This window comes from Triturus cristatus, chromosome 10 (genome assembly GCF_964204655.1).
Source record: "Triturus cristatus chromosome 10, aTriCri1.1, whole genome shotgun sequence".
NCBI classification, from domain to species: domain Eukaryota; kingdom Metazoa; phylum Chordata; class Amphibia; order Caudata; family Salamandridae; genus Triturus; species Triturus cristatus.
The window spans coordinates 1,017,576,688-1,017,601,128 of NC_140593.1; the positions used below are offsets into that span (position 1 = coordinate 1,017,576,688).

General features: G+C 48.8%; 1 protein-coding gene across 1 annotated transcript in view; it reads left to right on the top strand.

Moving 5' to 3' along the window:
- TECPR1 (tectonin beta-propeller repeat containing 1) overlaps positions 1–24,441 on the top strand; it is a 428,679-nt gene that overhangs the window by 121,999 nt on the left and 282,239 nt on the right. The window contains exon 9 of the mRNA XM_085629008.1: positions 13,751–13,896. Coding sequence (XP_085485134.1) covers positions 13,751–13,896 — 146 coding nt within the window. The remainder of the gene's footprint in view (positions 1–13,750; positions 13,897–24,441) is intronic.

The window sequence follows — 24,441 nt, forward strand, 5'->3', positions numbered from 1 at the left end:
TACACCTACTCATCCTTGTCCGAAGAACTTCTGTTTGTTCTCTCCCTGGCCCGTCAAGGCTTTGCTTTGGGTCCAGTTAAAGGATATCTGTCCACCATTTCTGCCTTTCTATGTTTGCCGGACCAACCTTCCCTTTTTAAGTCATCTGTTGTGACTAGATTCCTTAAAGGTTTGCAGCATATGTTTCCTCCCGCTCCCTTTAATGGGACCTAAATGTAGTTTTTACAGACCCTCCAGGATTTAGCAATTTGCAAAATAACCGCAAAATCTGCACTTCTGTAAAAAGGCCGCACTTTTTACAAAAGTGCCAGCGAAATCAGGTCTAATTAGGGCTTGGGTCGCAGAAAGCTGCAGCAGTCCTGTCAGAACAGGCAAACAATCCCTTTCACACGTCACACGTACAGGGCAATTCCTGCATTCCGTTCTCAGCAACAGCGTGCAGACAGCAAAGGGGGCTTTTTTTTATTGTCACCTCCAGCTGTGCCGAAGATAAAGGCCACGTTAAGGGGCCATCAGGCGGCTCCTTTTGATCCAGTATCCTGACTGGGCCTCGCCTGGAATCTCACTTAAATGCGAATTCAACAGAGGGGAAACAAAGGCAAACAATGTGTTATCACTTCACAGGTACTTAAGAGAGGCATGCTTTTGACTTTGTTTGGTACCTTTATGTAAGTGCATACACTTTAAGAATGATAGATGTGTTGGTCTGTCCAGGTATTTACAAAAATAACAATTTAAATAGTACTATTTTATTTCTTTTATAGCACTACTCATCCCAATGCAGGGTGTCAGAGCGCTTTACATAACATAAACATTATACATTGATAATAAATCATGTAAGTGTGTAAATCAATTTACAAGATGTGTTACATGAGACAGTCAGAGTTATAAGTCACATGTCCTTCATAGCTCACTGTGCTATATTAGAAGGATTACAATTTATGAACTGCAATTAACAAAATGTTCTCTATGTTCAAAGCAGTAACTTACTTACCTAAATACATTAAAAAAAAATCTCTCATCTGCGTGTTACGTGATGTGCTTTGCAGGACACACATTAACCTTCTATACTACTTTGATGGAAATCTGGGACTACACAAAACACAGATCTCTCCAACAAATGTACTAACCTCCAAAGCCATAAAATATTTTAAAGTGCAGACTTTGCAACCAATTAAGCACAAGAGATTTACTGCCATGTTACTCCTTGTTGCCAATTTCTGTGTGGCAAGGTTTTGGGAAAATTTTTTTCATTAGTTGAGGCCCAGATTTTGCATCGGGATTGCACCACTTTTTTGGCACAAGTACAAAGCAAAATCTAATTTGTTAAATCTCATAATGTGCTTAAATGTACTAATGGTATACCTGATAAACATATATGTGAGGTCTTAATATCTGATGTCGCTTCCAGAGAGATCCCGTCCTGTGATCCCACGTTCAGTGCCACGCGTTGTGACGTCATGTGCTATGGTGGCACGCGCCATGATGTCACTTGCAAACTATCTAATTTGGTTAGTCCCCCCACTTCTTTTTTTAGGACTTGTGACCTGAAGGAGGGGTAGTGGTAGGTGGAAGGAGGGGTAAGGGGGGGCATCAGTCTGTATAATTACGTGTGCAACTTGTTGTACACTGCACAGTTATAAAGTGCATGAGCAGCTGGGAGAGGATCGAGTTACAGCAAACCATGGTGTAGGCTTATAAGCAGGATCGGTGGCGGGAGAGTGGAAGGGTTGATACCACTGGTCAGTGTAGGGGTGCATGCGCCCTGTTCTGAGGCGAGAGTAGACAGGAAGCAGGGAGCAGCGCTGGGCACCAACGCATCCCCTCTCTTCTTGTTTCGGTATTCAGCAGGGGTGCATTTAGGCTTGCAAGAGTGTCTTAAGCTCTCACTGGCGCCCCAATTTAAAAGTAGAGAGTTATGATTGGCCCTGGGATCTTTATTTCCCTTGGGCCAAATCGCTCCTGTGGAAGTCAGAGTCCCGCAAGTTCTCTGATTGGCATTCAGCAACATGAGAAAAATATTGATGTCAGCCATTACAGGACTCGGGGACTTAGCATAGCACACAAATACTCTCAGACACTTTAAACATGCCTATTTGAAAGTGGAATATTCTGCTATAACAATTTCCATTGATTTAAGACTAAAAAGGAATCATTACGATTAAAATAAAGTGCCGCAATAATGCTGCAAAATTGGCAAATCTATACCACAATATCCGGGGGGCGGGGGCTCTATTTTTACCTTCTTAATCTGTTCTTCTTTTGACCTGATGAACAACTGCCCTCCACGGCTCCTAAATCTGACAACTCTCTTCCTCGTCACTTTAACATTTGCCAGTAGAGGTAGCTAATTGCAGGCACTTTCATTTAAACCTCTCTACAATCCATTCTTCCCAGAGAAGCTGGTTCTCCAAGCTAAAGAAACCTTTCTACCAAAAGTGGTCACGTCGGGCAAAATATCACCCTGACTACCTTGTTTACCCGTCCTCATCTTTCTAAAGAAGAGGAGAGACTCCACCGTCTGGATCCAAAAAAGAATGTAATCGTGCTATATTGATCGTACCAAAGAATTCCAGGTGAATAATCAACTCTTTTTTTTGGATTTGCGTGGGCAAAGAAAGGGAAGGCAATTCAGAAGAGAACCGTCTCTTGATGGATCACCCTCTGTATAAAGATCCAATACATCCTGGAGGCTTACGAGCTCACTCTACCAGGGCTACAGCTGCAACAACGGAATTGGCTAGAGGAGTCCCAGTCCTGGGCATCTGTCAGGCAGCTACATGGGCATTGTTGCACTTGTTTGTAAAACACTACTGATAGTCCTGTGCGGCGAGATGGGCTTTTTTCTTTTACCCATTTGTCCTTCAGGACTTCTTAGTTTAAAACAGTTCACAGACCCACCTCTGGGGAGTGATTGCTGTGGTATCTATTCTAAGGTATGGAATCTACTGCTAAAAGTCTGTATTGGCTCAGCAAGTTACTTACCTTCTGCAATGCTTTAACTGGTAGACACTCTAGTTGCAGATTCCTTACCGACACTCCCATCCTCTTTGTTCTCAGGCACATTGGTCATTCCTCCTAAGCTTGGCACCGTGCTACTGGTGCGTAAAAAATAGTTAAGAACTGAGGTCAGCGCGCTGGGTTGGCACCTATATAGGCACCACACACTTCACTTCCTGCGTGTACGATGCAAATGGCATCCACAGAGTCGAACGATGCCACCTAATGTCACATAAGGGGGATTGCTAAAAAAATGTCTGGATCCAGTCTGACACCTGGCATGGAATCTGCGGCTAGATGGAGTCTCTACCAGATAAAGCGCTACCGAAGGTAAGTAATTTGTCCTTCCAGTGATCCACTGTAAGTAAATGCTTTATTGTATAGTTAATAAAAACCATTACAAAAAATATGACGATATGTTAAAACACAGAAAATTTACACTACCGTTCATATGATAAAAACTGATTATGAATAAAACTGAGATAATGATGGAAAAGATGGAGTTTTCGTAGCCTGTAGGGTATCATCATCTGGATCGTTTTTGTTATTTGCCCCAATGCCAGGAAGAGTTTTTCAAAACGTGCTTTATCCAAATGTTATGCTGTTAAGGTACTGGGACTTATAAAATACACTGTAGCCCTTGCTGTGGCCTCTCAAAACTAGAATAAATGCCTCAAGAGAACATTCCACCAATCTTGTGAAGGTTCTGTAAGTTTGAACACAGTTCGTCCAATAGTTGCTCATGTCCTAAAGCTTTCTTCCTGGTCCTGTTCCAATTTAAGATTGTGTCAAATCAATTTGAAAACTTTCGGACCCAGCACCCATAGCTCTGCATCCAATCCCACTTCTAGGCTTTCTGTTAAGATAACAGTATTTTTCTGGATCCCTCGGGCCACAAATGTAATTCCAACATCACAGGTGCTTGGTCGCCATAAACTAACAAGTGCTCTCCGTGTGTTGCATTATCTGCCTATTTTTCTGCGTCTTCCGGATTTCAAAACCTCCGACTCCAGGTGAAATAACAGTGTTTGCACATCCGCATACTATGCAAATAACAAAAATAATATCAGCCCTCCGATCCTTGGATCGTGGCTCGTCCCTTAGCTAGTCCTTTGTTCCAAATGTACAACAATCGGGGGGCGAGAGCCAAGGGAGCCAGTTCAGCTGGTTTGTGTGCCTGCGGCTTCAGGATCTTGGCACCGAAAATGAGAGCAAAGACTTTGTGTTAGCTGACCAAATATATAAATATGTTTACTGAGCCACCTTATACCGAGGCTCTCTGTGTTTTTTGGTGGAGGGAGGGTGGCAAATCGAACGATTAAAATTGCTCTTTAGTCGTTGTCATCGAACTACAAGTTTGATTTCCACATACAGTACTTAAAGTTTGATTTTTACACCGCCTTGTACTGCAGACGCTTATCCTTTTCTACAAGGCAAAACATACGTATAACATATATATACACAACATACAAATATATAACATTCATAGTTATATTAAACAGATCTCAGTAACATAAAATATATATATATGTGTGTATATATATATATATATATTACCTACTGGCGGTCGCCAGTAGGTAGTTATAGTTAGGACCACGTTTCCATAGGAAATCCGCAACATTCTATTTTGAATAACTTTGGCGCCGGTCGACGAATCCTCGCGAATTTTTCAAAATAGGTGGGGCGCTACGCTCCGCTCCTACCCTGAAAGTCTCGGGGGGATTCGTCAAGCGGGGGCTGAGATAAAAGGGGGGTCCCAAAACGCGTTTTTCCCATGCATTTTTCCATAGGACCTTTAGACAGGGCTACAGCCCGAACGGCTGAACAGAATTTAATGAAATTTGGCAGAGAGGTAGTCCCCAGGTCATGGAAGTGCCTTTTGTAGGTTTGGTGTAAATCTGTTCAGTAGATTCTGAGAAAATAGCCTTTAAATCAATATATATATCTGTGGCAGCTTACCGTGCGCTTACCGTAGGCGTACGGTGGCGTGCGCGAGCGCGATTCTGATTGGCTCTTAGTTCTTAGTAAACATTCGAATCGGTCGAAACCAGGAAGCGGCGGCCGCCATTTTCTCTCTCGCTTCCTGAGTAGGGCAGCAAAAACCAACCCCAAAAATGTGTAAAGAGGCAGTTTAATGAGATCCTAACCACCCAGCATTGATACAGGGGTCCCCAAACCACCCCCAAGCCCAAAAAAAAAAATTTTTTTTTTTCGGAAAATCGCCGATTACGCTTACCGTACGCGCAGGGTAAAAAATAGTAAAAAAAAAAAAATTATCCACATTCTCCCCACCCCGTGTGCAAATGGTGCCCGAAGGGCACCATTTGTGCATGGCTTATCACAGGTAGGAAGTAAACAAAGAATACATTTCACAAAGATGCGCAAAATATGTCCCCCATGTGCGCACGGTGCGCGAAGCGCATCGTGCGTACATGGCCCATCCCGCTTAACGTGGGCACGCGGTGCGCGCAGCGCACCGCGTGACCACTGTGCGTGCACGGCACTAACTGCGTAAAGTGGGCGCGCTGTGCGCGAAGCGCACCGCGTGCTCACTGTGCGCGCACGTAACGAACTGCGTTAACTGGGCGCGCACGCCACGAATGGCGTAAAGTAACTTAGCATTTAAAAAACCTTGCAAATTCACTGAAAAAACCATAGGTTTCACACATGTTATAGTTAGCTGGACATTTTACTGATAAAAAACCAATGAAATTCCCCCGTTATAGTTACTGCAGGCAACTATAACTCACGCGACCGCAATCTTCTGCTGATGACATATGTGTCTTTATGAAAAAAAAATATTTGTAATATATGTAAAGCTAAAATTTAATGGAAGAAGACATGGGCAAATAAGTGTCTAAATACAGTATTAGCATCAGCAGAGGATTGCGGTCGCGTGAGTTATAGTTGCCTGCAGTAACTATAACGGGGGAATTTCATTGGTTTTTTATCAGTAAAATGTCCAGCTAACTATAACGTGTGAAACCTATGGTTTTTTCAGTGAATATATATATATATATATATATATATATATATATATATATATATATATATATATATATTAGATAGTTATAGTTAGGACCTATTTTCCATAGGAAATCCGCGACATTCTATTTGGAATAACGTTGGCGCCGATTGACGAATCTTCGCAAATTTTTCCAAACTTTTGGCCAGCTCCGCTCTGCTCCTACCCTGAAAGTTTTGTGGTGATTCATCAAGCGGGGGCCGAGAAAAAAGGGGGGTCCCAAAACGCGTTTTCCCCATGCAATTTCCCATAGGATCTGTTGTCGCAGCTACAGCCCGAACTGCTGAATGGAATTACACCAAATTTGGCAAAGAGGTAGTCCTCAGTTCAGACTCGTGCCTTTTGCTTAAATGGTGTAAATCCGTTCAGTGGTTCCTGAGAAAATTAGAGTTAAAAGTACATAAATATCTATGGCCGGGGAGGATCCGCGGACCCTACCCGCACCGTAAGCGCACCCTCCCCGAACCAAGCGCGCAACCTCCCGATCGCGCGCTGAATGCTAATTGGCTGCCAACACTCTGAATCAGGAAGTGTTGGCAGCCATCTTGTGCCTCAGTAGAACCGGGCGCACAAGGAAGCACAAAAAAAAGGCGCAAAACGCGAGAAGGGGGCAGGGTAGAAACACCCTGACCCCCTAGGCCTGCTCAGGGGGTCCCACAAGGACCCCCAAGGCCCAAAATGTTTTTTAGTTTTTTTTAAGAAAATCGCGGGATGCATCCGGCTAATGAAAAAAAAAACGAAGCGCGGGCTCCCGCGCTTCGTTTTGATTTAGCCCCCAGGGGGGGGCAATTTCTTTATTATAATGGGGGGCCCAGAGGGGCCCCCCAGCCCCGGGGACCGCCACCCCCCGGGGCTTTAATTTATTGTATGCGGGGGGGCTCATGGCCACCCGCAGCCCCGGGGACCGCCACCCCCTGGGGCTTGTTTTTTTAAATAAAAAACCTGTGTGGGGGGGCTTGAGCACCCCCCCCCCCCCAAGCCCCGGGGACCACCCCCCCCGGGGCTTTAAATTCAGTGGGAGGGGGGCCGCGCGGCCCCCCTACTGGAGCCAAAGATGGCCCTGGGGGCCGCCACCCCCCAGGGCCAGCTCCTGCAGTGTCCCGGGGTGCCCACCCCCGGGACACTGCTGTTTGCTATGGCAGGGTGGGAGCCCCGCGGCTCCCATCCTGCCATAGCAAACTGCTTTGGTATTTGGTAGAGAGAGCAGGAAACCCGCTCTCTCTTCCAAATACCAAAGACGATTGCTTTTTCACATGGGGAGCAGCATTTTAGCAGGACGCGAGGAGCCGGCAGGGCCATGGGGGGATTGGGGACCCCCCCTCGGCCCCCAACTGAGGCCAGGCCCCAGGGGATGGGGTCCCCGGGGCCAGTAGTGGCCCGGGAGGGATGCCACGCAGCCCACCTCCCCCCCCAAAAAAATATATAAAATATTTAAAAAACGGCCCCTGGGGATGGGGTCCCCGGGGCCATAGGTGGCCACAGGAGGGGGGCTACGCAGCCCCCCTCCATAAAAAAACATATTTTTTTAGAAAAGGCCCATGCCCCTGGGGATAGGGTCCCCGGGGAAAATTATGGCCTTGGGAGGGGGGCCACGTGGCCCCCTTCCCGATTTTTTTTATTTTTATTTCTTATTTTTTTTAAATAAAAAAAATACTAATTGGGGGCAGGCCCTGGGGGATGGGGTCCCCAGGGCCACAAAAATAAGAAAGAGAAGGGGGGCTACAGAGCCCCCCTTCTCAAAAAGAATTTTTTTTTTTAAAACGGGATCGCGGAGGAGGCCACCCCCCCTCCTTTCATCACTCTGCAAACGCGGCCCCTGGCGCGTTTGCAGAGGGGGAACAAATTCCCCTTCAATACTGGGGGCCCCTGGGGGCCAACTAGCCCACCAGAAACCTCCAGTATGCACCAGGGGGCTGCGTTGCAGATAGGTGTAATGAGGCCACGCCCCTTTTTACACCTCTCTGCAACGCAGCTCCCTGGCGCTTACTGGAGGTACCTGGTGGGCTAGTTGGCCGCCAGGGGACCTCAGGATTCAAGGGGACTTAATCTCCCAACTTAAAACGCGCCACAGGGTGCGTTTGCACAGTGGTGAAGGTAGGGGGCGGGACCTGAGGTGATACTGTGCAAACATGCCCTGTGGCGCGTTTTAAGTTGGGCGATTCATTCCTCTTCAATCCAGAGGTCCCCTAGGGGACAACTAGCCCATCAGGTACCTCCACTAAGCGCCACGGAGCTGCGTTGCAGAGTGTTGTAAAAAGGGGTGTGGCCTCTGAACACCTCTCTGCAACGCAGCTCCCTCGCGCATACTGGAGGTACCTGGTGGGCTAGTTGGCCGCCAGGGGACCTCAGGATTCAAGGGGACTTAATCCCCCAACTTAAAACACCCCACGGGGCGCGTTTGCACAGTGGTGAAGGTAGGGGGCGGGGCCTGAGGTGAGATCTGTGCAAACACGCACTGTGGCGCGTTTTAAGTTGGGGAATTAATTCCTCTTCAATCCTGAGGGTCCCTGGGGACCAACTAGCCCACCAGGTACCTCCAGTAAGCGCCACGGAGCTCTGTTGCAGAGTGTTGTAAAAAGGGGCGTGGCCTCTGAATACCTCTCTGCAATGCAGCTCCCTGGCGCATACTGGAGGTACCTTGTGGGGTAGTTGGCCCCCAGGGGACCACAGGATTGAAGAGGAATTAATTCCCCAACTTAAAACGCGCCACAGGGCGTGTTTGCACAGGTTACCTCAGGCCCCTCCCCCTTCCTTCACCATTGTACAAATATGCCTCTAAAATCAGCCGAACTACGAAGTCCGATTTATTCACCTGTAATCAGGAGAGAACCCAGTGCTGCATCTTTTAGCTCAGCACTGACCCTGAAAAGTAATTCTAAGCGTACTTACCAGTAACTTGTATTTCCTTCCACAGGAATCCATTGTGTGGTTTTCACCAGAAAAGTTTCTAAGTGTCTATTTTCACAAACAAAAGATATTCCTAAAAAATCGTCTGTATGACTTAAACACATTCTTTCAACTGTTTACAGGAGGTTGGCCAGTGCTGGATCCAGGATCCACCACTAAGTAAGAAAAAGTAACGATAACACTACTTACCTGCTAAGTGAATTTTCTGCCATAGGATAACATTGGTGATTCTATGTGAAAACATTTCTAAGTGTCAACTTTTAAAATACAATAATATTCCTTAAAAATAACTACTGTAACCAAAACGCTTTTACTCAACTGTTTACAGGAGATGTGCAAGGACTGAATCTAGGATCCAGTCCTGTGGTTAGAAAAGTAATCCATAAAGTAACTAATTGCATTTAACTAGACATTCACATTGAGCTCAATGTTGCTTTGTGTTTGAAATTGGGTTGGCCAACTGTAACTACTGTACTTAAAAGTCTGTTGCCTATTTGCCAAGTATTTAAACTAAAGTAATTCATTCTGAGAAAGTATATTTTGTATTGTAATGTATAATGTAATTATAATGTAATTAAAAAAAAATATCTAAAAATAAATAGTTTAAAAAATGTAGTAAATCAGTATCAAAAAAATCAGTATAACAATTAATACATTAAAATTGTCATTTACAAAACCTTTGAAATCCACTGAAAAAAACATAGGTTTCAGGCCTGATATAGTTAGGAATTAGCATTTAAAAACCTTTGAAATTCACTGAAAGAACCATAGGTTTCAGGCCATATATAGTTAGGAATTAGCATTTAAAAAACCTTTGAAATTCACTGAAAAAACCAAAGGTTTCAGGGGCGTTATAGTTAGCTGGACATTTCCCTCGTACAAAACCCTCGAAATTCCCCTGTTATAGTTAGTTCAGCTAACTATAATTCGCGCCCCCGCAATGCACTGCTGATGACGTCACATATTACATCACTCATGACATGGTCAGTTACATCACTGATGACATCTCAAATGACATCACTGATGACGTCATCCAGTGACTGTGTGTTTCTGTAAAGTTTAAATATGTTTTATATAGTTATAGTGAAAGGCCTGTTGAAGAATGAGTGGGTGTACAAGTGTGTGAATGGATGAGTTTGTAGGTGTGTAACTGACTCTATAAGTGAGTCATTAAATGTATCTTACTGCAGACTAGTGACTAAACTGTGTGAATGTCTATATGTGTCTGTGTGTTTGTGTATAAGTGGCTGCATGGTTTTGTGAATAGCTATATGAGTGTCTATATGGGTTATTGATTGGTTGTCTGAGTATCTGTATGGGTGCCTGAGTGTTTGTGTGCGTAGGCTGTGTGTGACTCTGTGCATAGATGTGTGAGTGGGTGATTCTATGGGGGCATGGTTTTAAGAGTGCATCTGTGATGAACTGTATGGTTGAGTGAGTGTATGTATGGGTGTGTTAGGGATTGAATGTATATCTCAGTGGTACGTTTGTGACTAACTACATATGTGAAAGACAGTATATATGCGTGTAAGAGTATATAAGTGGGTATATGCGAGAGTGTGTGATTGTGAGAGTGGCTGTATGGATGAGTGTGTGCTTGTATCAATGATTGTTTAAGAGCGTAAGAATGTGGTACTATTTTTATGAGTAAGTGAACTTGAGTGTGTATAACTGCATAGGTGAGTAAATGGGAGTGTAATTAATTATTTGCATGACTGACTAGGTGTGAGAGTACCTCTAAGGATGATTGGTGGTGTGTAAGTGTCTATGTAGGTGTATAAATGCATATGATAGTCTTGTACGGAGTGACTGTAAGTATGAGTGACTGTACAGGTGAGCGAGTGGGGGTGTATGTAGACCTAAGAGTTAATAAGTGGGTATGTAGTTATTGGTATTAGAGTATCTATGGTTTTGAGAATGGACGTCTGAAATTTTGAGTTGGTGTATCAACGGTTAAATTAGGGTGTGAGAAGATGCAGTAATTTATCACATGGATGACGTCATCCGTGATGTCATTTGAGATGTCATCAGTGATGTCATCAGTGATGTCACTGACCATGTCATGAGTGATGTAATATGTGACGTCATCAGCAGTGCATTGCGGGGGCGCGAGTTATAGTTAGCTGAACTAACTATAACAGGGGAATTTCTAGGTTTTTGTACGAGGGAAATGTCCAGCTAACTATAACGCCCCTGAAACCTATGGTTTTTTCAGTGAATATATATATATACACATATTTATATATTTTTTTTATGTTACTGCGATGTGTTAATATAACTATGAATGTTTTGTCCATTATTTTTGCATTTTGTAAAGGTTTTAAATCACCATATACAATAAAGATTTACAATATTTTTTGCGACATGGGCATTTTTGTAACTTCTGCAATAACGCTTGGGCAGTGACTCTGGTGTAACTGCTTGAAAGTTAACATTCTTATAGTCTCACCTTGACTACTGCTGCTATACGTAGTGTAAGAAGGTCACTCAACAATACAACTGCACCTTTGCAAACCTCTTTTGCTGTTAGTGAACATCAAATGAGCACAGACGAGAATAGAGATGTTTTGATTCTTTAGATCAAAGGTTCCAAAACGTTATAAAACCACGACCCAAATTTACACGACTCACCTAGCTTTAATGGACAGGAGGCGGGTGATTTTTTAATGTAGCTAAAGCATCGTTTGGCAGCGCACCGTCATTTACAGAAAACACATTTTCCATTGAAATGGCCACTAAATTTGCACAGACTTGCAGTTTTACTGCTAAAACCATTTTGCACAGAATGATTGTGTGTGAAAATTGTTTTTCAGGGAATATCATTTATGTATCCCCAAGTAAAGTGTCTTGATTTGTTTTGAGCCTATTACATTCTTTGTTTCCATCACACTTCAGAATTACAAAAATAATTGCTCATTTTGCCTTCCTAACTGCAGTATGTGTACAGTTCATTTACAGGTTTTTACATTTTGTTGTGTGTTGTAAAAAAAAATCCTACAGCCTTTTGTATGACACTTGATGCACCCCTGCATAATTGTCACAAAATTCACTTTATTTTTACTTCTCTGACTGCAAAATGAGAGGAGATTGTAAACACAAATCCCCATGTTAAAATTATATAAGCAGCAATTTGTTAGAAGCCATAGCCTGAAATTTGACCTCTGTCTTTGAAGCACAGCAAATATGACAAGATAAATTGAGAATTAAAAGGTATCTTTATGTATTGCTTGGACATTCGTGACCCAGCAGCAAAAATCGGCTCTCATCAGTTGGGGAAACACTGCTGTAGATGTTTTAAAAAAATGTACTCAAAGGCATCATTCACCCAATAGTACTACGCAAGTGTCCTTTTGGGTTTATGGAGCATTTTCGGCAATCGTGTTTTTTCTTGCGAGAACAGAGTCGCATATAAAACAAGTAGTCTACGGAAGTAGCACATAAAATGAAGGATAGTGAAAGAAAAAAAGTATGAAAATCCGATTTCTTGTGATTCCTAATCTATTACAGAGCTATGATCATGGGAACATTGCTGCTCTAGGATTTCATTTGGACCTTTGCTTGTTCTATTGGGCCAGTATTTTTCTTGAATCCCACTTTTAGCTGTAATATAAAGGTCTTATCTATTATCAAATCCTTCAAGTGGCTAAAAAGATTTTTTCTTCTTCTAAGGAGTCTGTAAGAGAGATGGGTGAAAGTCTACATGGGTCCCAACGGTGCCTTGTTTAAAGGTGCTGGTGTAGGTTTTAGCATCAAGCCGAATTGAAGCCGATGAGTCCCCTTTGTACTCGTGCACCGGCCTTCCAACGGCCAGATTTCCATGGCAACAAGGAGATTGTGCTCTCTCTGTCTAATAAACTTTTTGATGCTTCTTCAAACTTTGCCTGAACTATACTTATAACAGTAGCCCTTCCGAAAGACTGTTTGCCACCTAGGTGACATCACTCGAGAAAACTAATCTGCAATGGATATGTTTCTCATTGCCTGGTCTTCTACCAAGTGTAGCTGTTACTAGAGTTGCCTGCCACCATTTTAGAAATCTTGCTTTTCAATCTTATGTCGAGCTTAGAGAATGGGATGTGACAGTAAGTTCCTTATCACTGGGTCTCATTTACTCTTAGTTCATAGTCTTCCCACCTCTCCTTTCTTTCTCCAAATTTCAGTCTGCCTTCTCCTCCCATGTTAGTCTGTGCCCTCAGGTGTAGATGGGGATACAAGGAATACAGTGCGGCAACCATCAGTGCCTTGTAAGTGTGCACCCTGTGATCTCCATGTGTCTGGCTCCCAGTGAAGTACCCTTGTTTAGCAAACTATGATCTGGTGTCTCATCCTGTGCTTCAGGACTCTGTAGACGTCCAAAACTACAAAAAACACAGTGAGCAACGTTTTGTTTTTCTTTCCTTTTTCACACTGTGGAGTTATTTATTCTGGATCTGGGATCCATTTTCAGGTTTGTACTTTGAAGCTTTACTTTACTTGCACAAACCAAGTGATTGTAACAACTGTTTTACCTTCAAGTGATGACATTTACACGTCATATTAATTAGTTTCTAAATATTTTGGGGAGATGGCTGTTATCATTATGCTACTCCAATAAACATTTGCTAAACTACATATTTTAATAAATGTATTGTCAATAGACAATATATTGTTATTATTACTATTGTTATTGTCACTGTAGCAAATAGGTCTCAGATTATTGTACCAAAACGTTTCTGCTATCCTGGTCTAGCTTCTCTGTGACCCTTCTTTAAACATAACTTCCACTTCCCAAAGCCATGCTGGAATACCACTGAAAAAATTAAAAAAATTCTCTTTCAGATCTGGGGAATTGGAGGTGATGATCGATGTATTTATTTCCGTCAAGGAGTCACACCAAGCGAACTCAGTGGGAAAACATGGAAGGCAATTGTAGTTGGGAGAGAGAGTGATCGATCGAATACAGCAAGTTCAACCAGCCTTCTAAGGTAACTTGTTACTCAGTATCTTCAACTATTGTAAGGTGTGTAATGTAGTGAGTGGGAGGCTGCACACTCCTCTGGTCTTCAGTTAAATTGAGCCATCACTGTTAGTTATCTCAGCCATTTTGAAAAACAAGATTATCTAAACTAAAACAAAATCTTCGGGGGCGTGGCCAAGCAGCATGGCCGACAGGACGTGAGCTCCGCCGGCTCCCGCTCCATTGACCCCAAAATCCTGTAATAATGATCCTGCCAGGACCCCTGGGCCGACGAATGGAGAGTGCATCGACCCCCTGAGCCCTGGGGATTGCTCCGGTGCGTAGTGGAGCGGGAATCCTGTGGTGACGCAGGGGTACGGCGCCCGTAGTCGCCTGGCCGGCAACGAGATCACGGGAGGCCGGGGTCTGGGGCCTGCTCCCGGACGCTGTGGACGGCCGGAGCGTGGTACACGGCGAAGCCCCGGAAGAGGGGCCGTAGGTGCCTTGACCGGCAGAAAGACCTTCCTCGAGTGGTGAGAGCGACATCCTGCACCAGTACGTGGCGGGGGGGGCTCGAGGTCAGGAGCCTCCTCGAGTGCCTGGCGGGAGGTCGGAGAGCGGACCCTGCGTTCCCCGACCGGGGAACGGACGACGCGAGGCCGCGGTCTGGGGCCTACTACTGGACGCCGGGGAAGACGAGACTGACCCCAAGCGGACATCCTGAGGGGACGGCGCTGCCGCCTGGGCACCCCCGGAACGTTGCGGGAGGCCGAGTCGGGCCTCTGACAGACCTGGGACAACTGCGGAGTGCGGCGGAGCCTGGCGCAGCGGGTCCGGCCTACTGTCACTGGGGAATCGGCGACCTGGTGAGGAGGTTGGAGGAGAGGCCCGCGACTGGGAGCTGGTGTGAGAGGCGGGTGACGGAGCGGAGGGGCTGCCGGGCCCGACTGGAGACGTGGTGCGGCCGGTACTGATCCTGCGAGGGAGTGCCTGGTGCTCAAGATTGGCGGCGAGGGACCGGACCTGTGGCGCCGTGGGGCCCCGAGGTGCGGAGCTACGAGGGACACGGGGGTTGGCCGCACGGGGGGGCCGCTGGAGGTTTCCCTGAGCTGGGCTCTCGCCGGGCCACACTGCGGAGTCCTACGACGGCCCCGGATCTGAGAGGCCAGGTGGGGATTGGCCGGCGGCGCCTGGACCGCCTCGGAGGTGAGAGATCTGGACGCTGCGAGACGGGGCGCAGCCTCGCTGTGGGCGGCCTGCTCCGGATACTTGACTTGCCGCCTGGGTGCCGCTGGACTCGGGCGGTGACCCCAGGGAGTGGTGGCGGAGGGGGGTCGGCGCAGCCCCCGGGCTCCTAACTCCTCAATCCTTGCCTGAGTGCCTCCCGCGGTTGGGAGAGGGAGCCGACTTTGGGCCCCTGTGCGGCCTTGCGGTGGCCTTCAGCGCCTCGGGAGGACTCGGGGATGACGAGGGGCAAGATGTCTCGATCGACGCAGCCGAACACGATCACGCAATATACCACGCAGAGACTGCCATCCCAGCAGCTTACGCGGCAGACGGGCCTAAGCGGGGCGGAGGACGACCCGGCGGAGCCCTCCCGTGCGGAGTTGCTGAAAGCAATACAGGGGTCCCATTCGGCGCTGGAGCGGCAAATCGAAACGGTCTCCATTGATGTGAACTTGCTCAGGACAGACCTCCGAAACGTGGCGGATAAAGTGGCCGATGCAGAAGGAGATATAGCGCACCTGAAGGGAGAGGTGAAGACCCTCACACAGACGGTCGGGCAGCTCAGGGCTACGACAGCTGCCCTGGAACGGAGGGCTGAAGATGCGGAAGGGAGGGCCCGCCGCAGTAACATTCGGGTCGTTGGTGTGCCGGAACGGGCGGAGGAAGGCGACGCAGAACGGTTCCTAGAACGTTGGATTCGCACGAGTCTGTGCCCGAGGGGGCTGTCGGACGTTTTCGTTATCGAGAGGGTACACAGGGCCCTGGTGCCACCGCCGCGGCCGGGGGCCCCTCCCCGGGCCATCATTGCCAAAATCCTCAATTACCGCGACAGGGACTGTATTTTAAAGGCGGCGAGGGAGGTGGCGAATCTCATGTATGAGAACAGCAGGATCTCCATTTACCCTGACTATACCCAGCAGGTGCAGGAACAACGAAAGTCATTCTTGGGGGTTAAACAGAAGCTACGGAAGATGAACCTGCAATACATGCTGCTCTATCCCGCCAAGCTAAAGGTACTGTGTCAGGGGAAGGCTCACTTCTTCGAGTCCCCGGGGGAGGCCTGGGAATGGTTGGAAGCCTGGGGAGAGGATGTCCCGTCGGGAGCGGAGAGGGGCCCCCGTGAGGTGTGGAGCATGCGGCCGCAGCGGAAACGTCCTAACAGGCGCAGGTATTCCGCGGGGCCGGTGGCAGGCCTGGACGGTGGCAGAGTGACAGTGGGGGCTGACGGGGCGTTGCAGCTGGGACTGGAGGAAGCAGAGGAGGGGCCGGAGCCATCCGCGGGACGCCTGGTGGGCCCCAATGACATATTGGTCCCGGACACGCTGCTGGCCTCGGGGGGGGGAGAGGTCGTGGCCGCAACCATGGTGATCCCGGAAACTGTGGGGGTTGGGACTCCGGGTCGGGGGGAGCCCGCTTGAAGCAACCTGTCGCCCTGGCCTGGAGAATCTGGGAAGAGCTGTGACACTACCCTGGGTTGCGATGTTGGTACTAGACTGTGTAGGGGCTGCGCCAGGGACCCGGGAGGGGTTTTGCCGTCTATGTGGAATCTGAGAACTGGGGTGAGAGGGACTGTGATGGGGGGGACTGGGTTTTGAGGAGAGATTTGATCAGGGCGCGCCTGGCATGAATGGCTGGTAACGGGGTCGGAACGGGGGTCGGGGTGGGGGGAGGAGTGGTGGTTTGCGCGCGGGGGTATAGTTTGGGTGTGTGAATGGGGTGGCTGTGCACGTCCTGGCACCAGCGGGGTAAGGGCATATGGGCAGGTTTGGTTGTTGCTGACATAGTGCTCGAGGGTGGGGGGAGGGAGGTATTGTTGGGGGGATGTTGGTGGGGACAGTTGATGACATCAGTTATATTGTAGATCAGGTACCGAGGAGGGGCTACGTAGGGAGGGAGTGGCCGAGGCGGGGTGGGGTGCTTAAGAGATCATGGGATATAAGTTTTTGAGCTGGAATGTGAGGGGGCTCGGCACGTTCACAAAGCGATATAGGGTCCTCTCCTTCCTCCGGCGGCACAAAGTATCGATAGCGTGCCTACAGGAGACCCACCTAATGGATGAAGGGGCACAGAAGTTGGGGAGAAAATGGCGGGGACAACTGTTTCATTCATCCTACTCTACATACGCCAGAGGGGTCCTGATTTGGGTGGCGCCGGGGGTGCCGTTTGCCGTCCGATATGTCGAGGCGGACGTCGAAGGCCGGTACCTGCTCCTCCGGGCGCTTTTAGATGGTAGGGACATAGTCATTTTGAATTCCTACGCCCCCAATATCGATGACCCTGCATTTTTCGGGGCCTTGCAGGATGTGTTGACGTACGATCTGGGGACCCCGATACTCTGGTGTGGTGATTTCAATTGTGTCCTGGACCCGGTATTGGACAGGGCCCCCCCCGGGAGGGGACAAAACCGCGTATGACTGACCAACTCACAAGGGTGATGGCCAACATAGGGGTGGTGGATGTTTGGCGCCAAAAGAACCCCACACAGAGGGTGTTCACCTGCTTTTCTCCCACGCACCACACATGTAGTCGGTTGGATCGGGTTTTGGTGGCGGATGAGCGGCGGGGTATGTCAGTGGAGGTCACACACCTGGCCCGCTTCCTATCGGATCACTCGCCGGTGGCGTGCATGGTCCAGTGGGGACCCCCGGTGGTCCGCCTTCGGACTTGGAGACTGCCGGCGGACCTCCTCCGGGACCAGGTGGGGAGGGAGCATGTGGCGGCAGCCATAGGGGACTATGTAGCCCTCAATTGGGGAGAGGGAGACCCGCCAGTAGCCACGAAGTGGGAAGCCCTAAAGGCATTGGTGCGGGGCGCATGTATGGGGCTCACCTACGGGGTCCGGAAACAGCTTCTCCGGGACCTACAGAGGGAAGAGGACCTCCTCCAGCAGATCCAGAGGGTGGGGGACCCCGATGCGGCGCAACAGCGGGAGGAAGGGGAGGCTCGGGCACGGGTGCAGGACACCTTAGACAGGTTGGATAAGTTTACTCTGGGCCAATATAGGCAGCGCCTCCATAGAGAGGGGGATAAGTCGGGACGGTTGCTAGCATGGATCCTGCGGCGAGAACAGGCTCCAGAGCGTATTGTGGCTCTGCGGGACTCCACCGGGCGTGTGGTAGGCTCGGAGCAGGAGCTGCTGGGGGTGCTCCAGGCTCACTTGCGGCGGGTGTATGAGGCGGCCCCAGATATCTCGGAGGCCCAATATCTGCCATATTTACAAGGGCTGAAGATGCCGACTCTGGCGGACTCGGATCGGGAGGGTCTGGAGGAGGGCTTGACCTTGGCGGAGGTTCAGGGAGCGCTGGCCCGCTTGCCACGTGCTAAATCACCCGGCAGTGATGGGTTTCCATCAGAGTTTTATCAAGAGTTCGCGGGGGAACTGGCGCCTCTCCTGCTGCAGGTGTTCCAGGCGGCATTGGAGAGGGGTGAACTCCCACCGACCATGGCCCAGGGCGAAATCTGTATGATTCTTAAACCGGGGGTGACAAGTATGACCCGTCGTCCTATCACCCGATCACCATTTTGAATACGGATGTGAAAATCCTAATGAAATTGTTAGCCACCAGGCTGGTTCCCCATATGGCCCATTTAGTGCACCAAGACCAATGTGGGTTTATCCCGGGGAGGAATACGGCAATGAATCTCCGACGCCTGAACCGCATACAGCATGAAGTGAGGAGTCGGGAAGAGCGGACGGTGTTGGTCTCTATCGATCTAGCCAAGGCGTTTGATACCGTGGATTGGGCGTACCTGCAGGAGGTCCTTAGGAGGGTGGGCCTAGGGCCCAACTTCCGTCGGTGGATACAGCTTTTATATAGCGCCCCGAGGGCGAGGGTGCGCCTGGGTGCTGCGCGATCGGAGGAGTGGCTGCTGGGACGGGGCACGCGACAGGGGTGCCCCCTCTCGCCGCTACTTTTTGCGCTGGCAATTGAGCCGTTCGCTGTCACGATTAGGGCAGAAATGGAGCAGTGGGGTATCCAGGTGGGGGATACGAGGAATGTGATATCGCTCTATGCGGATGACGCCTTATTTTACCTAAGGGCACCGACGGAGGCACTTCCGGTCCTGCTGCGTCACCTGGACCGTTTTGGGGAGGCGTCGGGCCTGAGAATAAACCGCAGCAAATCTCTTATATTCCCGCTTTCGGGATTTGATGCAACGCCCTGCGAGGACCTGCCGGAGCTGGGGTTGCGCTGGGAACGTGTGAGTTTCCGGTATTTGGGTATTCGGGTGGCCGCCACGGAGGAATTGGCGCTTGCACGGAACATGGACCGAGTGCTCACCTCACTGAGGCAGTCTGTGACGTTTTGGAACGCCCTGCCGCTGTCTCTAATGGGACGCCTGTCTGTGGCCAAGATGGTAATGCTGCCACGGACCTTGTACGTCCTGCAGAACGCGCTATACCCTCTCCCTCCTAGGGTTTTCCGGACCCTTAATTCACTACTGACCTCCTTGCTCTGGGCGGGGGGACGCAGTAGGGTGGCCCTCCGGACAGTCGTGCGAGCCTATGAAGAGGGGGGATTGGAGGCCCCACGTTTCGATTTATATTATTATGCAGCGCAGCTCCTCCCGGCAGCCCGATGGTTTGCGGACACGGATGTGTGGGAGACGCGATTGCTGGCGGGCAGGGCCACGGCGACGGACCTTCAATTGGCCTTGATGAGGGGGTCGGGGGCGGACGCTGCGCTGCCCTACGTGGTGACAAACACGGCGCGGGTATGGCAGCGGTTTGTCGAGCGGGTCCTGGGTAGGGCGCCCTTCCATAGGGATTTACCGATCTGGATCCTGGCCCCCATGGTGGAACTAGAGCGCCAGGTGTCATACCGGGACTGGAGAGAAGGGGGTTGTGAAGTGTTGGCAGATCTGTACCCCTCGGAGACCTTTCTGTCATTCGAGCAGGCGGAGGAATTTTATGGTCTTCGGGGGGGGACAATACCTGCATTACCAAGGGCTGCGAGCGGTGGTGCGTTCGGTCTGGCCGCAGTGCCCGGAGATGCCCCCGATGACGCAGACTCTTAATGTAATCCTGACGTGCGGCCGGGGCCGTAGACTAATTGCATTGTTATACGCGGCGATGAAACGCGATTCGGCTCCCCCGGAGCCTCCGGCGTGGGCGGCCTGGGAAGCGGATTTGGGTGAGCCTTTGGACCAGGGACAACGAACGCGAATCGGAGCCTTGACAAGGAAAGTATCCTGTAACGCGCGGTTTAAGCTCACCCATTTTAATTTTATGCATCGCACTTACTTTACCCCGAAGGCGCTGAGTAGGTTTGGAACGGGCAGGGGGGATGACTGCCCTCGGTGCGGAGCACCGGGGGCGGGATTCTTACACCTGGCCTGGGACTGCCCGCTGGTGGAGACGTTCTGGGTGGGAGTGGTGGGCCGCGTTGCGGCCGCCACTGGCCTCCGAATCCAACGGACACCCCTACACTGCCTGTTGGCCCTGGTTCCCAAACCGAGGAAACGGAGACTAGCCTATAAACTGCTGCAGTTAATGTTGGTTTTGGCGAGGCGTAGGGTCGCAATTACCTGGATGGGTCGATAGGCCCCGGAGCTCGAGAGGTGGCTCGGGGATGTGAGGGAATGGTCGCTAGCGGAAGAAACGCATATGCAGTGCTCTAGGAGAGACGAGAAGTTGCAGGGGGACCTTCTGGAGTGGCGAGTTCTGTGTATGGAGGGGTTGGCGGAGGAGGGGCAATCGCAGCAGAGTGAGTCGGAGGGAACGAGTGGGGAGCTGTATTCCCCGCTATCTTCGGAGGGGGAGAGGGGAGGTGATGAAGGAGAGGCAGATCCTGGGCGGCACTGAGCGGGGCTGACCCGGATACTCTCACGCTATGGCCGGTGGCCTGCCTCACTCCAAGGTACTACATATGTATATGATTGCTGATTGGACCTGTATGTACTACTTATTTCTGATGTCGGGGGGAGGGGGGTGCAATTTGATTGTTTGTATTAAAACGAAAAATAAAGTTTAAAAAAAAAAAATAATAATAATCTTCTTTGTCTGACTGCACTGAGTGACCAAAGATCTTGCAACAATAGGAAGAACTCTTGAGGCCTCATTCTGATTATTCATACATTTGTGCTGCTTTATGACACCCGGTAATTACAGATACTAGAAGGTGCAGTTCTTAACTTGTGTTCTATCAACTCCTCATTATGAGTTCTGCTCTTCAGGATGGATTGTAGCACTAAAATTTCCACGTTTCGCTATTACAACATGCACAACTTGGAATTAATGAGGTAAAATGTGTGGGATTAGCACACTCTTTGCAGTCCTGATTAGGGTACATACTGAAGTTTGTGCCACAATCAGTGTTGCTGAAGTATACAAAGAAGTGATGCATGGAATGCTTTACTTGATCTCAGCCACTGGTAATTACCAGGACTACATCCAGGTCCGTTGTTATTTTGCAGAACATGCCACCTCAGGTTGGACCTAGACATATGCAAATCAGTCTTGAGCTTGTCCCAGTAGGAACAGTGCAGCCCGAACTATGAGGCCAGGTCCTCCCTAAACCGGAACGCAAGCAACCCAAGACCGGTTTCACCCTTATTGAGGGCTAGCTTGGTTCCAGTGGCACACTGTGCACCGAAAAAGTGTTGAAAAGGTGATGCATGGAATGCTTGAATTAATCTCAGACACTGGTAGTTACTCGGGCCACATCTCAATCCATGTTATTTTACATACCATGTCACTTCGGTTGGGAGCCAGTTATATTAAAATCATTCTTGAACCTGCTCCAATAGGAACAGCCCAGCCTGAACTACTTGGCCAGGTTTTCCCGGAACCAGAACACAAGCAACCAAAGACAGGTGTCGCCCTTATTTGGGCTCAATTGGCACAGTGTGCATGGGTCATTCGGTGTTACCAGCCCGGACTGAATGAAGGCCTTAATGTTTAACTCTTGTAGCAGGTGCAGCTTCCTTTTGACGGTGTTGCATGTTAAAAAAAGAAATCAGGAGAGGGACAATCATTGTTTGTGAATATCATGCCAGCATGCCTACAGACCTTGGCAGGCAGTTGTAGCAAACAAGTCAAATATCCTGTTGAACGCTCGTCAAAAGAGCTACTGCATTGTGAACTTCTCTGCAACCTTCAGATCTCTTTGGCTGGTCAATTAGAAGGGGCTTCTACTGTACCCAGTCGCAGAGGTGGAGAATTGTACATGTTATGATCTGATCGGGAGAAGAAAAAAATCCAATACCATGTTAAAACTACTTATTATTCTGTATTCGTTTAAACTGGTATATTTCTTTAGCCAGTTTAATTCCCCTTGTTTTATGTTTTTACTCCCTCCTGTCCACTCTGAGGTACATCCAGTGTCTTATAGAAAGCCTCAAAAGTCTGCCATTTTGTCGATTCTTTTTTAATCAATATGACCTCACTGGGAATGGGTCTCTGCTCCTTTATCATGCAAATGTTATAATATGCTGATGATCAGGCACTTGTGCTGAGGCGGGACTCGGCCTACACCAATTCTGTTAGCCAGCTGGCGGCTTGTCTAACCAACGTTCTCGGCTTGGTGACTGCAAAGTTACTGAAAATTTATGAAGACAAAACAAATGTGCGTGTCATTAGTTGTGACGCTCCTTGTTACAACCTGACTTGTAAGGCACTGCACCTGTACGACTAAACTGGTAAAGCATCTCAGCATCACCTTCAACTGTGACCTTTATTTTGAAAACCTGAACCTCTAGTTTTTGCTGAACCAGCTCCTCTGGAAGACTGTACACTTATTCCTGATCCAATGAAGTGCCGAGTTGGTCAGAGCTTGAGTTGTCTGCCATTTGGACTAGATGAAGTCCGCCTACTAGAGGCACGGCTCCTAAGGTTGGCCGAAAACATGAGGGTTTAAGTTGCATTTTATCTCTGGCAATTCAGTAACGTCATGGAGGTGAGTCGTTGTCTGAATTGGCTCACCATTAAGCAGAAGATCCAGTACAATGTGCTATGCCTGAATCTCCTGGCCAGCTATAAATCAGGACCTATCTTTTTGTCTTATATATTGGGTGCAAATGATACTTTGGTCTTTTTGTTCTGGCTCACAAACTTTACTCCAAATTCGGCGTTTCAAAATGGCCTAATGTGATTTAGGAGCTTTTTGTGTTCCTGGGCCTAGCATCTGGAATGGTCTGCTGCTCTCGCTCGTCTCACGGCCAGCCACAGTCTATTTGAGAATGAGTTCGACATTATCATTCTATGCCCTTAGCTTCTTAAGGCTGCTGTATTTTTCTCTTGATTGTAACCTAGGACCTGATTACGACTTTGGCGGTGTGGCAGCGTCCCGCCATGCCAGCGCCCCGCTGCCACACCGCCAAAGACGTACTGACACTGCCCGCCAGATTAGGAGTTTTCTCCTGGTGTGGCCGGCGGTGCTTTGGCGGTCCCAGACGATGAGCCTTAGAAAGACACCGCAATGGGAACACCAAAGCAAGTTCCTGCACGGCATGGAGTTAACAGTCCATGCCATGCAGGAACTTGGCATGCATGCTGACAGGGGGACACACAATGTGCCCCCCTGCATGCATCACCATGGTCCTGAGGCACCAAGGGGCCCTGTATGGCCCCCTTAGTTTCCTCACCGCCAAAGTTTTCATGGCAGGCTACGCCAACATATTATGGCCTATGACCGCTGCACCACCGCCACGGGATCAAGGGTCCCGGCGGTACCAGCGGTCCTGTGGCAGTCCACCACAGTAGTCGTAATACAGTGGGTGGGCCGCCACCACAAGTTCGGCAGTCCATCGGGTCCTTAGTCTCTAGCTGCTGGTCTTCGTCTCTTTTTATAGCTTCCTATAGCATAGGTTGGTGTCGGTGTACTCTACAAATGAGTAAATTAGCTTTAAATTCAGGCAGTAGTAATCCTAGGAGCAGTACATAGGTGAAGATGTTCAGGGGTAAAGTGATGAGACTGGTTCGTTATGAAGAATGCTTGTCCAAATATCTTGGGGGGCCCAGATCTTGAGTTTTTGCTTGCACTGAGAAGTCCTAGGACTTAGTGGCGGATGCAGGTGGGAATGGTTGGAGGGTGCGTTGTTTGGGTGTAAAAAATTAGGTGTTAGTATTTTGCGCAGAGGCGATGCCTTCAAAAATGTTTTATAAGATGAGACCTTTCTGCACTCAATGAATTGTTTTGCTGTTTATCACAGCACGCTTACGATGGGCAGCTTGTACAGTCTGGTGGATTGATTAGAATAGGTATTACTTGTGCGATTCGGTTCCAGTGCTGGCATCTTTTCAGTTATTACCACTTAGCACCACTTTGTGGCAATATAAGCGAGACACTTGTGGCCTTAGGGGGATCTTCCTTACCTTTTCTAACATGATGTAATTACAGATGAT